The 15,228-nt window shown below is 39.5% G+C and overlaps 1 protein-coding gene across 3 annotated transcripts in view; it reads right to left on the bottom strand.

Annotated features, from left to right (window-relative positions):
- Nucleotides 1–15,228, bottom strand: part of Rars2 (arginyl-tRNA synthetase 2, mitochondrial) — a 47,954-nt gene that overhangs the window by 24,914 nt on the left and 7,812 nt on the right. For all 3 annotated transcript variants that reach the window (XM_076564032.1, XM_006975307.4, XM_042270965.2), the window contains exons 3-6: nucleotides 11,100–11,202; nucleotides 8,985–9,068; nucleotides 2,893–2,990; nucleotides 1,933–1,988 (exon numbers count right to left, since the gene is read on the bottom strand). Coding sequence is in view for 2 of the 3 variants with exons in the window: in XM_006975307.4 (XP_006975369.2) it covers nucleotides 1,933–1,988; nucleotides 2,893–2,990; nucleotides 8,985–9,068; nucleotides 11,100–11,202 (341 nt within the window). In the remaining variant the exon portion in view is untranslated. The remainder of the gene's footprint in view (nucleotides 1–1,932; nucleotides 1,989–2,892; nucleotides 2,991–8,984; nucleotides 9,069–11,099; nucleotides 11,203–15,228) is intronic.

Here is a 15,228-nt window from a genome sequence, read left to right as displayed (position 1 = left end):
TTTCCACACCTTTCAAATCTATAGTCCCAGCAGAAACAATTACCTTCTTCAGCTGCTGCCAATATTGTGTACCTGTTTTTCTTAGTATACAGTCAGCTCACAAATACACCTGAATATATATGTATGTTTCAGAATTGGACTATTTCAGATACTAGCCACAAATACTTTATCCATGTGATCTTGGAAAAGTTACTTCTTATGTCTGAATTTCTTCCTCATAAATCTTAGTTAACAAACGGTGCTGTTGTGACATTGAATGGAAAAAATATATACACTAATTGGTAAACTGTCCTGTGCTGTTCAAACTCATTGAGAAGCTGTCTCCACCCCAACTTCAGACCTAAGCATGTGGGCCTTTGATTGAGAATGGGCTGGTTCCCCTAACTCTGTAACATGGAGGGAAGAGTAGCAAAACGTGAGTCTAAACCCTGTGTCCATGCAAAGAGCTGGAAGATAAATCACCTTCACCCGAGGTAAAGCGCCTAGAGTAGGAAGGAGAAGCTGGAGGTTCAGCTATGGAAAACTCAGCTGACCGCCCGCCTCAAGGTCCCCCACCGGTTCAGCTGAAGTCGGGGGTGTCTGAAGCGACCTTACCCCTGGCTGTTGCTGCTTGTTCTTTTACCTGGAAGTCTCACCTGAGGAGACTCTCGTAGCTGGGAACTCTACTAGCTGGCTGTCTTAAAAGGATTTCCCGGCTGGTTTCTGCCGAATGTTCTGAGCACCTGATTTGACCATATTTTGGTTTTATGCTTTCTCTCTCCATCTGCCCACTCACTTTGTCTCTTTCTCTCTCTGTCGTGCTGTTTATTCTTTTACTTGCTATATACTTAATAAATAAATACACTCATACAAAACCAAAACTATGGCTATTGAAGAATATTTTCTAGACTCTGGACTGCACAGACCAACGAGGTAGCATATATAAAATTTCAATGAATATTCTCCCCTCCTGATCAAAATATTTTCCTGATAAAGTGATTACTTTATCATGTCCCACTTATCCATTTACTCTTAGGTTTTTGACTCAATTCAATGTAAATTTTGTTATACAATATATTTCTTAGATACTTTTCGTTAAGTCTTGTCATTTCTTCCTATGAAACACTGCTCAAGGACTTTATAACAATGAAAGCTTTCTTATTTTAACAATAATCTGCCACTTGTACTAGTTGTTCCAATTTTTAAATATATCAAACTCCAATTCTAATGCTGCACAATTCTAAGTTGAGTTTTGAACTGCAGCTCTGCAAACTGCTTTAAATAAATAGAGGGCAGGCCCTGAGATGGCTCAGTGGTCACAGCGCGTCTGCAATGTCGGCTGCTCTTGACAGTTCTCCACACTCATGGTGAGTGGCCCACAACCACCCGGAACTCTGGACTCTAGGCAGTTCCCACACACACACACACAATGTATACGTATTCACCCACACAGACACATGCTTCAAAAAACCGTATTATACACTGAAGCTTTATGACTATGAAGTAGTTTTAGTATTCGTAAAGTAAATAATTTCTATTAAAAATTTTAGTTCCCAGTCTTAAAAATTACAGATACATACTGAGAACAAAGTTATTTAAAACAAAAATATAGGAACAAAAATATATGAAAGATTTCTGCCAACTCCACAGAAATAATTTGTGACTATTTTTTATTTTTGCCTTGTTCAGTTTTCTGTATGCATAACAGTTAAAACCATAACATACATACTGATGAAAACTGATTTCAGAGTCTTTACCTTTTGAAATAAATTCTGGTTTTTAACTTTTAAACCAATTTTTCAATTTAGTGCAACAATTACTTAGCATTATGCTCATGTGATTTACATTTGTGGAGCTTCTTTCCTTTTCATTTAAACTCTGAACCATTACATTGCACTATCATGTATGTTCCCTTAGACACATTTAGTGCTTTCTAATCAAGGAAATACTTACCTATGATGGTGGAGCGCAAATGTCCAACATGAAATTTTTTTGCAACATTAGGTGAACTGCAAAAATTGCAAGAATATTTTCTTATTCCAAATACAAAAATTTTGAACATGACTAGATAATGCTTCTCTAGGTTGAATAATTAGGGAGCAGGGCTTTTGGTAATTCAGGAGAAAGGTAAGTTGGACATCAGCATTAACAATAAGGATAAATTAGAATTTGGAAGGAATCACCTCTCACTGACCAACAATTATTGATCCTGTGATCCAGAAAGTAGTGTGACACTCAGAAATGGCATGCTTATGAAACAAAGTATTTTAAGATTACGAAGATAAAGTGCTGGAGAGATGCTCAGCAGGTAATGGTGTCTAGGGACAGGACTGACAGTCTGACAAAATGTCCCCTGAAACCATCAATCTGACATTTCCTGGAACCATGTGCTACTAAGGAGGGAATCCTACGAAACGGAAATGGCAAACTCAATTCCTTTGGCAACCAAAGTAGCCACGATGGAATTACAACTGGATACTTTCATAACTAATGTGATTTCCTAAATCTTATAAGAAGGGACACATACGATTTAGTTATTTAAGAGTGCTGTGATTTGAATGAGAAATGTCCCCCATAGGCTCAAAATGCTGCATCCTTGGTCCCAAGCTGGTGGTGCTATTTGGAAATTTTGTAAGAGGTGGTCATAGTAGGCTATACATTCAGTTCAAGGCCAAAGTGGAGATCCTGTCTAAAACAAGGAAAGGCAAAAACATACTGGAGATGTAAAATATCTATTTTTGTCCATTTTATTCCTGGTTTAATGAGTGATTCACTGTGATCCTAACAAGGTAGCATAATGTCACTGATTTTCAACTTCCCACGTATAATTTAATGCAAACTCAATCAGGGAGTTATGATCCTCTCTGCCCTATCAGCTGGATTAGTCAGCACATAGGATGAGTAGTCACTGACCTGAATTCAACCACAATCTTCTTCTGGGGAAGACCTGAGAAAAGTTCACTTTTCAACCCATATTTTGATCCGTCTTCAATTACTTGCTGCAGCACTGCCTGGGAAACAGAAGGGGTAGGATTCGGTGATAAGAGAAAGAAAAATACAATCCAGGTTCTTAACTACTGTACTACTGGAAATTAAATGCTGCTAACTTGTTCACTCTAATTACAGAGCCGCTAGAATCAACATCATCTGTTGCCAGTTCCTCTGAGAGCACTTAAAACGTGAGCTAATAATGAAGGGGCTACTCAGGGCTATAAATCTAATCTATTCAATATTACAGTAACCACTGGTGATACCCAGAGATCAGGACATTGAAGCTTTGTGAGGTCAACTGCAAGAGACCCATGGAAATAGTAACCCCCAGCCAAGAGCAGGATCTGATCAACATTGAGCAGACTATGTCACAAAGACTGAGAGGAGGATTTTACAAGTATTAACTCAGTCTGCACAACAGCTTCGGAGATGAGTGCTGTGTGGTGGTATTGTGTACTGTAATAAATTTATCTGGGGTCAGAGAACAGACAGCCACTAAATACAAAGGCTAGAAGATGGTGGCACTCACATCTTTAATCCTAGCATTCCAGAGATAGAAATCCCTCTGGATCTCTGTGAGTTCAAGGCCACATTGGAAATACCCAAGCATGGTGACACAAACCTTTAATCCCAGAAAGCCAGCCTTTAATCCCAGGGAGTGGTGGTAGAAAGCAGAAAGATATATAAGGCATGAGGACCAGAAACTAGAAGCATTTGGCTGGTTAAGCATTTGGCCTGGTTAAGCATTCAGGCTTTTGAGCAGTAATTCAGCTGAGACTCATTCCGGATGAGGACTCAGAGGCTTCCAGTCTGAGGAAACAGGACCAGCTGAGGATCCGGCGAGGTGAGATAGCTGTGGCTTGTTCTGTCTCTCTGACCTTCCAGTGTTCACCCCAATAACTCGCCTCGGGTTTGATTTTATTAATAAGAACTTTTAAGATTCACGCTGCAGTGCTGTGCTCACAAACAAGGAAGGAAAAGCATGGAGGTTGATTTTCCTAAGGTCACAATAGCTCAGTTGATAACAGCACTTTCTTTGCCTGTAATCTTTGTGCAACCCCAGCACCGCATAAACCTGGTGTGGTGGTGCATGCCTATAAACCAGGCACTCAGGAAAGAAGTTCAGGTCATCACTGGCTACATATCCAGTTCAAGGCCAGCCTGGGATACAGGAGATATGAAGTTAAATAGCAGAAATTCTCCAAATCAAGTGATTAATTTTTATTTAGTAACATAGAACTATAGTGTAGTTCACAAAATTCATAACTTATTTTTGAACAGTTACAATGCACTTTTTAAAGATTCTCCTATTTATGTGTATTTTAAACTTTCTTATTTGTATGAGTGTTTGCATGTATACACAAGGACCATATGGTTCCTGGTGCCTGCAGAGGCTAGAAGAGGAGGCAGGATCCCTGGAACCAGTACCACAGATGGTTGTGAGTCACAATGTGGGTGCTAGGAATGAACCTGGGTCCTCTGCAAGAACAAGTATTCTTAACCTCTGTGCCATCTCTCCAGCCCCCTAATTTTTTATTTGAAACTACTATTATAAAGTTGGATTTGCATTGGTTAACTTCATCTGGGGCCTTAAAAATATAATGTATGATAAGAATTTTATTATCAAGAATTAGTTAATGTAGTCTAGAAATGAGCTAAGGCAGATGGTGGATGCTTGCAATGCCAGCAAATCAGAGGGAAGGGAAAGGAAGGAAGATCCTGGGTTACTGGCTAGCCTAAGCTATACAGTGAGACCCTGACTGAGTCTAATTAACCCACTGAGCCTAATTAATGCTGCCTGTATCCTCTGGTGTGTGGCCAACCAGTGGAGCATGTTCAACCTACTAGGGGTCACATCTGTAAAGAAGACTAACTTTTCCTTTGCTAGCAGTGATCAACTATAAATGTAGTTTTTAACTACTAATGTAAAGGAGGTACTAGAGTTCCATCATATTTCAATACAGAAAACACTAAAATCTAATATATTTACGAATGTGCATGTTCAAATGTAAGCTAACCTCATGTAAATAGTGGTGCATAAAGGGTTTTAATTAGAAATGAAGTCTTTCTAATTAAATGAAGTCTAGTTTTGAAGCGTGAGGAAATCAATGGATACCCCCGATTGGGTGGCACTTTCTGCTTGTCTGTCCTCGTCCTTTTCTGTGGATGACTTACATCCTTCCTCTTTTCTAGCTCTACTGGTTGACTGTTTCCTTATGCCTGTCAGCAGACTCCTAAGGAATTTATCACTACCTACTTGCCTTGCCAATTCTTTGGTATTAAAATCATTCATTATTTATGTAAGTTTCTAAAAATGAAATGTGGCTTGAAAGTATTCACTACCTACAGGTAAACTTTATTTAGTGAAGACACGAAACAGCTCCTGCTCCTCTTGGTAAAGTAGGCAAAGTTGGATTTGCAAATAAAAAATGTGACTTTTTTCACCACGGATTTTTCAGATATACCCAAGAAAATAAAGCTTTGGCTGTATTTTTTAGAAAATGCAAATAGAACTTGATTTAAACCATCTTTTCTCCCTCTTAACTGAATTAAGTAATACTAAGGGCTATAGATCTCCTACAAATGATCTCAAGCTACTAACAAGTGGAAGTGTGGTATGAAAATGAGAGTTCTTTACAGCACTGTGTGTCTTCCACCTCACCTATCCACGAAATGCTTGCAGTAACTAATCCAGCAGGACATCTCTAAGCTAGGTAACATTCTACAGTTTCTCAATTGAAATAAAGTATAAAACTTGTGGCCACTGAAAACTTAAATTATTTTACAAATATTTTCCTTGGGAGGATAAACCTTATCTCTTTCAGCTAAAGTAGCTTTAAAGGTAAAATTCATCTTTTCCCCCAGTATAAGGAAAAACAAAAGGGGGGAAAATACTGCTATTAAGGGCTTAAAGTATGGAAGGCACATTTAGCAAGATTCATTTCTACTTCCAAATAACTGGCAAAATAACTATAAAAGCATTGCTTAAAAGTGGTAAATAAGTAACTTAGTGTGATATCAAGAGAATTCTAGCTTGAGGCTGGCCTTGGCTAAATGTTGAGATCATGCAGGGAAGGGGGTGGGGGTTAAGAGAGGAGGACACCAAAAGGTTGTAGGTACTATTTAACAAGCTCAAAAAACATCCATGTCTGTGGGGGTAGATTTTGGTTAGCTGATTTACTTCAGAATGAAAGATGGCTGAAAAAATAAAATCCCCATGATCTGGAAAAAGCACTAACCATTAAGAATAATCCCAGGGCCGGGCGGTGGTGGCGCACGCCTTTAATCCCAGCACTCGGGAGGCAGAGGCAGTTGGATCTTTGTGAGTTCGAGGCCAGCCTGGGTTACCAAGTGAGTTCCAGGAAAGGCACAAAGCTACACAGAGAAACCCTGTCTCGAAAAGCCAAAAAAAAAAAAAAAAAAAAAAAATCCCAGATACTATCTTACAAGGACTCCAATGTACAGTATGGCTCAATAAGGAAGGGAATGGCTCAGTTGCCTTTAGCCTACTGGCTATGGGTGAGATAGGACCTCTGTGGGTCTTTTCTGTATCGAACACACAGATTGCAAGCCCAGTGCCACTCTGAGATCTTTGGCAGCAGTTAATGCTGCAGCTCACACATGATTGAGCCTGTATCATGGGTATTCAGAGACGGGTAATGCCTGGGGGGCACTCACCAACCTAAGACAGAGCACATGTGTGGTCTGGGCAGACATCTCCATGACGGGTAAGGTGACCTGCTGATGTCCCACGCAACCTAAGTCAGAAGCTCATTTTTTAATAAAAGGGGGACCTGCAGGTCCCTGGCCCCCGTTTTGGGTAACTGTTGCCTTGTTTGGGAACTTGACCTTGATATTCTCCCAATGCTAATTCCCTGCCAGGTTCCACCCTCCTGAATGCTTAAGGGAAGTTCCTTCCTTGTCTCTGTATCCTGAAAAATGGGTGTTAACAGCTTAGATGCAAGATTGTAAAATATCAGTAGCGAACTTCTGCCCTCCAGGGTCCTCTCATTGTGCTGTAGGCCTGTAATTAAGACCTTCTACCCCCTTCAAGAAATGACATTCAACATTTAAAGTTTTATATATATATATATATATATATATATATATATATATATATATATATTTGAATGAACACTGTGAATGTAATCTATGAATACCACAAATGTGATTATTATCATGAGTGTAATTTAAAAAAAAATAAATTAAAAAAAGAATAATCCCAGTACTATCTTACAAGGACTCCAACATACAGTATGGCTCGTTAAGGAAGGGAATGGCTCAGTTGCCTTTAGCCTACTGGCTATGGGTGAGATAGGACCTCTGTTGGTCTTTTCTGTGTTGAACACACAGATTGCAAGCCCAGTGCCACTCTGAGATCTTTGGCAGCAGTTAATGCTGCAGCTCACACACGATTGAGCCTGTATAATGAGTATTCGGAGATGGGTAATGCCTGGGGGGCACTCACCAACCTAAGACAGATCACCTATGTGGCCTGGGCAGACATCTCCATGACGGGTAAGGTGACCTGCTGATGTCCCACGCAACCCAAGTCATAAACTCATTTTTTAATAAAAGGGGGACCTGCAGGGCCCTGGCCCCATTTTGGGTAACCGTTGCCTTGCTTGGGGACCTTGACCTTGATATCCTCCCTATGCTAATTCCCTGCCAGGTTCCACCCTCCTGAATGCTAAAGGGAAGTTCCTTGTCTGTGTATCCTGAATAATAGGCATCAACAGCTTAGATGCAAGATTGTAAGACATCAGTAGTGAACTTCTGCCCTCCGGGGTTCTCCCATTGTGCTGTAAGCCTGTATTTAAGACTTCCTCCCTCCTTCAATAAATGACATTCGGCATTTTTTAAAAAAAAAAGAATAATCCCAGGACTGATGAGCAAATGCCTGAGACTAAACAATCCATGGATAGATCTATATCTAGAGAACTTTTGACCTTGTAATTATTTTCAATTCAAGACTGCCACATTTACTAAGCCTCAATACCCTAATAGTGGGCTATATTTTATTTAAAAGATAGGCCAAAGCATGCAGTATAGCTTTACAAGTTTGGTCAAGATGAACTTGACTTAAAGGTTCATATAATCACTTATCCAGGGTCACCTGTTCTCTGATGTGTTAGCTTGAGTAAGAGTCAATTACTTCACAAGTTTCCCCAGTACCTTCAGGCCATCCCCATATCCGCATCTGAATTTTTTTATTCTTACAGTATTAAAACCCTTTTTAATTTACTATTCACTGTTTTGTTAAAAGAAAAAGCTATCCCAGGGTTTCTCCAGCTTAAACCTTATGCTTCCAACAGATTACAGCAAATCAGGAAGCAGAAACCAACATACACTTACTACAGAGCACATTTATTCATTCAACAAACAGTTATTTATCTAGAATCGACAATGCACCAGGCATTATGTCAAAACATGGAGATAGAACAGTGGGAAACACAGATGCTACAAACCCCAAAGTGAGTTAGAGTCTAAAGCACAAGTGGCATCAGTGGAATAAATGAACTGTGCAGTGCACACCTTTAATCGAGGCACTTGTGAGGCAGACACAGGAGGATCTCTGTGAGTTCAAGGCCAACCTGGTCTCCAGATCGAGTTCCAAGACAACCAGGGCTGTTACACAGAGAAACCTTGTCTTGAAAAACCAAAAAAAGAAGTAAGAGAGGGAAAGGAAGAGAGAGAGAAGGAAGGAATGTAAAATAGCAAGGTAATTTCTGCAAGGAAGAGATTAACAGTGCTATGACACCCTATAGTGAACAGATCAGTAAGGCTAAGGAAGTAACTCAGTGGCAAAGTGCTTGCTTAAGGATATGAAAGGCCCTGGATTTGAACACTGGAAGTACAAAACAAACAAACAAACAAAGTGAGAGAAAGAAAGATTAATTTACATTGCACTCCAGACTGAGGATCAACCATATGTATACCAAGTTTGAGAGCTGGATGATCAGTGTAGCTAAACCAGCATAAAAGCACCGAGACTAGACTGTATCCATTCTTACCTTTGTTAATAATTCTCTGTTTATTTTGAAATTCAGAGTCCCTGGACCAGCACTGATGGCAGTCACCACTGTATCACATTTAAGCTGAAAAATAACCAATCAAGTAAAGCAGGCTGTGTTATAGAATAGACCTAATGAGATAGAAATTTGACATGAAATTGGCTTACAAGACAGCAGGTGAAGCAGTTCTCAGGCATTACAGCTGGACCAGGGTCTTAGCCAACATCTTCTGTTCCAAAATTCTATTTACACGAACACATTTTCTTTTCTTCTTTCCTCACTAGAATGCTCTTCAGTCTCTCCCTCCCTTTTCTCTTTCCTTCACTTCAAACCTCTCCATCTATCATACAGTGACACTATCTTATTCATGTTTCATGACAGGCACGAACAGGACATCGTGCCGGGACCTACTGCTAAAGCACTTGCACACACAGAGAATGGCCTCTGAAAGGGTCTGTTTTCCCTGCATGTGTGCATTTAAACCTTCTGATAGATTTGTGGAACTAAAGATGCCTGCTGTCCCTGCGGAACAACTAATCTGTATTTCTGAGAACTTAAAAGACATGGAGAGGCTAAATATTGTAATTAGATTAATTCTACTCCTGGTATCAGAATTTTACATCAGGTATACCCTTATTAATAAAAAAAAAATCAGAGGTGATTTTGTTATCAAATAACTATTACTGTTATCAAAAGCTCCTTTTGCAATCATTTTTGTGATACATCTTTTTCAGTAGTGATTTTTAGTATTTCAATTATTTTAGAGTTCCTAGACATCATCTTTGAACAATATATAACCCTATTAATAAAAATTTAAAAACAAACAAACAAAAGCTTCCCAACATGATTTGTGTGAGGTCTGAAGCTAACAATTTCGATTTGGTCAGGCACTACAATCTTTCCAATTCCTCTGTTTTACTAGACCCATGAGAAAGAACTTAGAAATACAGAAAGTTTATTAAATCATCTAACTACGATTTCTCTGTGATCATCCCATTCACTCCATATATATTACTTCTTCTCAGAAGCTCATTTCAAAAAATTGCAACCTACTACTAATATATCAAGTTTGTTTTCCTAGATTCAACCGTTTATCCAGAGGGTTGGGGAGATTGTCAGGTGTTAAGAGCACTCACTGGCTGCTCTTCCAGAGGACCTGGACACTATTCCTAGCATTTACAACTGTTTGTAACTCCAGTTGCAGGGGAATAAATAAATCTGCCTTTAAAAGTTTATATAGTTTCAATCTATAACTTCACACTTCAGTCCTGTGGCTAATAAAAAATAAAACTGAGCAAAACACCAACTAAACCAATGTTAGCTCACAGGGTGTGCTAATCAGTTGTCATCATCAACCTGACATAAACCTAGTCATGGGAGAAAGGACCCTCACTGAAGAATTGCCTCAATCAGATTGTCCAGATTGTTCCAGGGTGTATGTGAGAAATTTTCTTGATTGATGACTGATGTGGGAGGGTCCAGCCCACTGTAGTAGTACCATTACTGGGTAAATAGGCCTAAGTTGTATAAATAGGCAAGCTAAGCAAGAGCCAGAGAGCAAAGCAGCAAGCAGCATCCCTTCATAGTATCTGCATCAGCTCCTGCATAAGGCCCTGTCTTGAATTTCTGCAGTGATGGACTGTTACCTAGGCAAATACACCCGCCCTGCACAAGTCATTTTTGGTCATGCTTACCACCGCAACAGAAAACAAACTATAACAAAAGGAATATGCTACAGCTAGTTTAAAAACCATGGAAACCTCATAGAATACAACGAAAATGAACTGAAACGTCTTTCAAGCTGTCTGGAACAGAGAATCACTATTAAATTCATTACAGCTAGAACAATCAGACTGCAACCCACAGAACCAGGGAGGCTACATAGCAGGGGGGACCCTAGGATGACTGTGGCTTATAGTAAGTTTTGGTATTACTCAATCACTGGGCAAGCCTCAGTGAAACATTTCACTATTAGGATAAGAATTTATACTGTATCAAGCTGATAATAGAAAAAAATAAATAAATAAAAATGAAAAAAAATTCATTATACCTGAGTTAGCCTGTAGAGCTCTGCTCTCCTTTAACGCTAAGTTTATTATAACAGAGATAAAATACCTTCTCTGCCAGTCTCCTGGCGTGATCTTGAGTATCTAGTTTTGACTGGTGATTGTTGTCTTCTAGCAAGGAGTCCACAGAAAGCTGGAAATCTGCCACTTCTCTAAAATAAACATTGAAATGGGAAAGAGTTGTTATAAAAACATTGCTTGTCTAGCAAACAGTAATCACCGTGGATTATGAATACCTTCCAAATTAAAAGCCAAGAAATATAAATCTTTGTATTTACCTCCAACTTATAAGATTTTGGTTATTTTATAAAATTCTTGCATATTACCTAAGTGTCGTCCTGCGATATCTCTAAAGCAGACAGCGATATCTGGCAAGTTAAAGGCATCTAGTCAGCAGATTCTGAAAAGGCCAAGTCACTTGACATCTGTTTTAAAGCTGCTTCTCCTACTCTACGTGCTTGTTTATAATTGTCCAAATAACAAAAACAGAAATGTTTTTAAATGGTTGTAATTTAAGTTTCAACATGACAAAAAAGAATGTTATTCATAACACTCAGTTGTTCACTAGCGATACAGACACAGCTATTTGTACTTTTCACTGAACCATGGTTAAACTAATGAAAACTTCAGTGTAACCAGCTGAAGGAACAATCATTTACATGATGACGGAAGTTATCTGCAAGTAAGAAGGAGGGTAATAGAACCAAAGAAATATATCCAGTCACTGTTAGCATTCTGAACCACCCCTTGGGACCACCCAGTGTCCTGACTTCATTTTATGTAAAAGCCCTCTGTTAAAAAAAAAAAAACAAACCTCTCCCCCTCCTTATTCTTCTTCCTTTCCCTCTTTCTTTTCAAGAGGTTGTGCAAATCTCAGCCTTCCTTCCTCTCCTTTTCTCTCTCTCTCTTTCCCTCTCCCCCTACCCCCTTAATAAACTTTCCATGTGGTTGTCGTGTCTGCATGATGTGAATCACTTTCCACGGCTCCAAGCCTCAGCCTGCTGCCTTGTCTGCATGGCCTGTCTTCCTCACCCACTGGGGCACCTTGGCTCAACCCACCAAGGCCTCTTGCATGCTGTTTCACAACATTAACAACATTAACAGTAGCTACAATAGTATTTTCACAGTCTCATTGAGAAAAACAAAACAAAACAAAATCAAATCACCGCCCCCCCCCAAATGAATTTGGAAAAAAGGTTTGGCAGTTTAGATGGCTACCACATTGAGAGTGGTTCATCCTACTGTCTCTACAGATTTTTCTGTAGCTGTGATCCTTTATGTTACATGTTACTTTTAATTAATATACAAACAACTGCACAACTACATATATTGACATCTGATATTCAGCAAAGAACTGGAAAAGAGAGTTAAGTGAGGTGTATCATTGTTTGTCAAGCCCATGTGTCATTCACTTAGAAGAATACACACTGGAAGGGCACAAGTGACTTCTTTCATAGTGGGGTGGGGCCCCAAATAGCTTGACCATACAGCTGCCCTGACAGGCTTAGAGGCCCAGACACAGCTGCTGTGACAGGCAACACCCAGAGCTGGGAAAAACCATAAGCTAACACCACCCAAGATCCACCTAGCAATGCGCCAGCATCTAAGAGGAAGTACCTGATATCCCAAACATTCCAACCATTAGATAAGACTGTCAGATGTCCCTGAGCCTAGCACATATCTGTTTTCCTTTTACAGATACCCCTGGACAAATGTCAGCCAATCAGAGTCCTGAACCCTAGAAATCCCCTTACCCCAACCTTTGCTATGATAAAACCCCACCCTGCCTGGGCTCCTGGTTCACTGTTCTCACCAATGCATCAGACAGGGGATCCTAGCTCCAAGCTTGAAAATAAAGGCTCTTTGCTTTTACACAGGAGATTCGTTCTCTGTGGTGGTCTTTTGGGGGTCCCTGTGATCTGGGCACAATACATATCATTTATCACACACAGAGAAATGTCTAAAAATTCCTGTATGGCTTCTGCTTAACATCACATTTCAAAACTTAAACTCTAATGACCACTAAGAAGTTTTCTGGGAGGTTTGCACAAAATAACCAGCCCTATCCAAGAAGCTATGTGCAGCCGATTCCTCCTGGGAAAGGGAAATACACCTTTCACCAATGGAGTGTACAGAGAACGCCCCACGCTTAGGAGTAGGTGGCCAACTGAAAATGGATTTTTTGTGGGCTTTTAATTTCCTCTTGGTACTTTTAGTCTTATTGTGTTTTTTTTGTTGTTGTTGTTGTTTGATTTTTGTTTTGTTTTCGTATATATTTTTTTTAAGTGAAATTGGGAAGAACATGAAGTTGAGCTAGTAGGGCAATGGGAAGGATCTGGGAGGAGTTGGGTGTGAGAAAGAATATGATCAACATACATTATATGCAGTCTGCTGGAGACCTGCTTTGGTAGGGGCTCAGGGTCTCAAAGAGGATGTGTGGAGGCAGGATTGTTAGGATTCTGCCGCCACTCCAGCTGCAAGACCACACATGCACAGTTCAGGAGCTAAGCAAGGGGTCTTATGTCTTACATCATCAGTGTGCTGCATGATTGCGCAAATGTGCGTGGTCACGTAATCAGCCCATGCTTGGCGTAGCTCCGTAAGCCTACCTGCGCATGTGCTCGGGAATCCTTAAAAAGCCGAACACAGACTCCTCCTTTCTCTTCTCTGTTCTCTTCCCCCCACCCCACATCCCACTATCTCTCTCTCTCTCTCTGTTCTCTGCATGTGCTTCTTCCCAGGCCTGGTTCTTTTGCCCCCCCAAACCCTTCCAATCAAGCTCTGATACTGGGTTTTGTCATGGCTCAAGACCTTTCTGCACAGTAACCAGCAACGCTTATCATTTTTTAAAACAGCACATATACATATTAGCATTATACAGACTGAACAGGTAATATTTAGGGATAAATATGTATATACCTATACTTATTTGTATGCAATAAAAGTAAAAAAAGGGGGGGCATAAAATTGAAAGAGAGCAGGGAGGGAAATATGGAAAGATCTGGAAGGGGAGGAATATTTTAATCAAATTATAATCTAAAAATAAAAACAAAGTAAAAAATGTATTTTATGAAAAAAATAATTAAAAAAAGGAAAAGAAAACCCTAATGAAATTTCCTGAGTCTTTTTTCTTCTCTCTTTCTTTCTTTCTTTCTTTCTTTCTTTCTTTCTTTCTTTCTTTCTTTCTTTCTCTCTCTCTTTCTTCCTTTCTTTTTCTTTTCTTTTTTTTTTCTGTTTTGGTTTTTCTCTGTGTAGACCTGGCTATCCTGAAACTAGCTCTGTAGACAAGGCTGGCCTCAAACTACTGCGCCACCACTGCCTGGCAATTTCCTGGGTCTTTATTCATTAGCCAACCATTTAGTATGGAATCTAGTTACCAATTCTAACTGATATCTCAGCTGTAACAACAAATTCAAGTTCACCATTAATGTCTGTGTGATTCTGGACACCTTGCTCAATCTCTTGGTATCTCAGTAAAATGATGAGAACAATGGAATCTACTTTATAGGGCTATTGAGAAACATCTTGGTTATGAATGATGTTAGTCACAGGTCTGATGGTAAATAACATATCAAATATTACCAACATAACATCTTGAGGAAGTTTTTTCTTTGTCCTTTATATACTAAAATGGCCAGCAAACTGTGCTCTTGTTTCTTTTCTAAAATTATTCTTTACAGGTACATTAAGACTCCATTTTCTGAAAATGAAATTTAATTGTATAAATTCATTAATTGTATAAATTCATTTAATGTGCTTATTAGTCTTCCTTACCAAAGAATTTTGATAATGTAATCAAGTATTTGAACTAATCTATGGGCAACTAAAGAAATTATTTTAACAAAATAGGGATAAAACACAAAGCAGGACAGAAACAAACAAACAAAGATTTTTAAAAGTCAAAGAAAATTAAGTAAAACTAGAAGTAACAAGAGCTCTAATTTTGTGGAGGGACCCCAAAACAGCTTGACCACACAGTTGCCATGACAGGCTTAGGGGCCTAGACACAGCTTCTGTGACAGGCTTTCTGGCAGGCAACACTCAGATCCAGGAAAAGCCATAAGCGAACACCACTCAGGATTTACCCAAGGATGGGGAAGTACCTGACATCCCAAACATTCCAACCATTAGATAAGGTGGCCAGATGTACCAGAGTCTAGCACACACCTATTTTTGTT

This window comes from Peromyscus maniculatus, chromosome 2 (assembly GCF_049852395.1).
Source record: "Peromyscus maniculatus bairdii isolate BWxNUB_F1_BW_parent chromosome 2, HU_Pman_BW_mat_3.1, whole genome shotgun sequence".
Taxonomy (NCBI): Eukaryota; Metazoa; Chordata; class Mammalia; order Rodentia; family Cricetidae; genus Peromyscus; species Peromyscus maniculatus.
The sequence above is the reverse complement of the archived record's forward strand: the minus strand, read 5'-3'. Positions and strand labels throughout refer to the sequence as shown.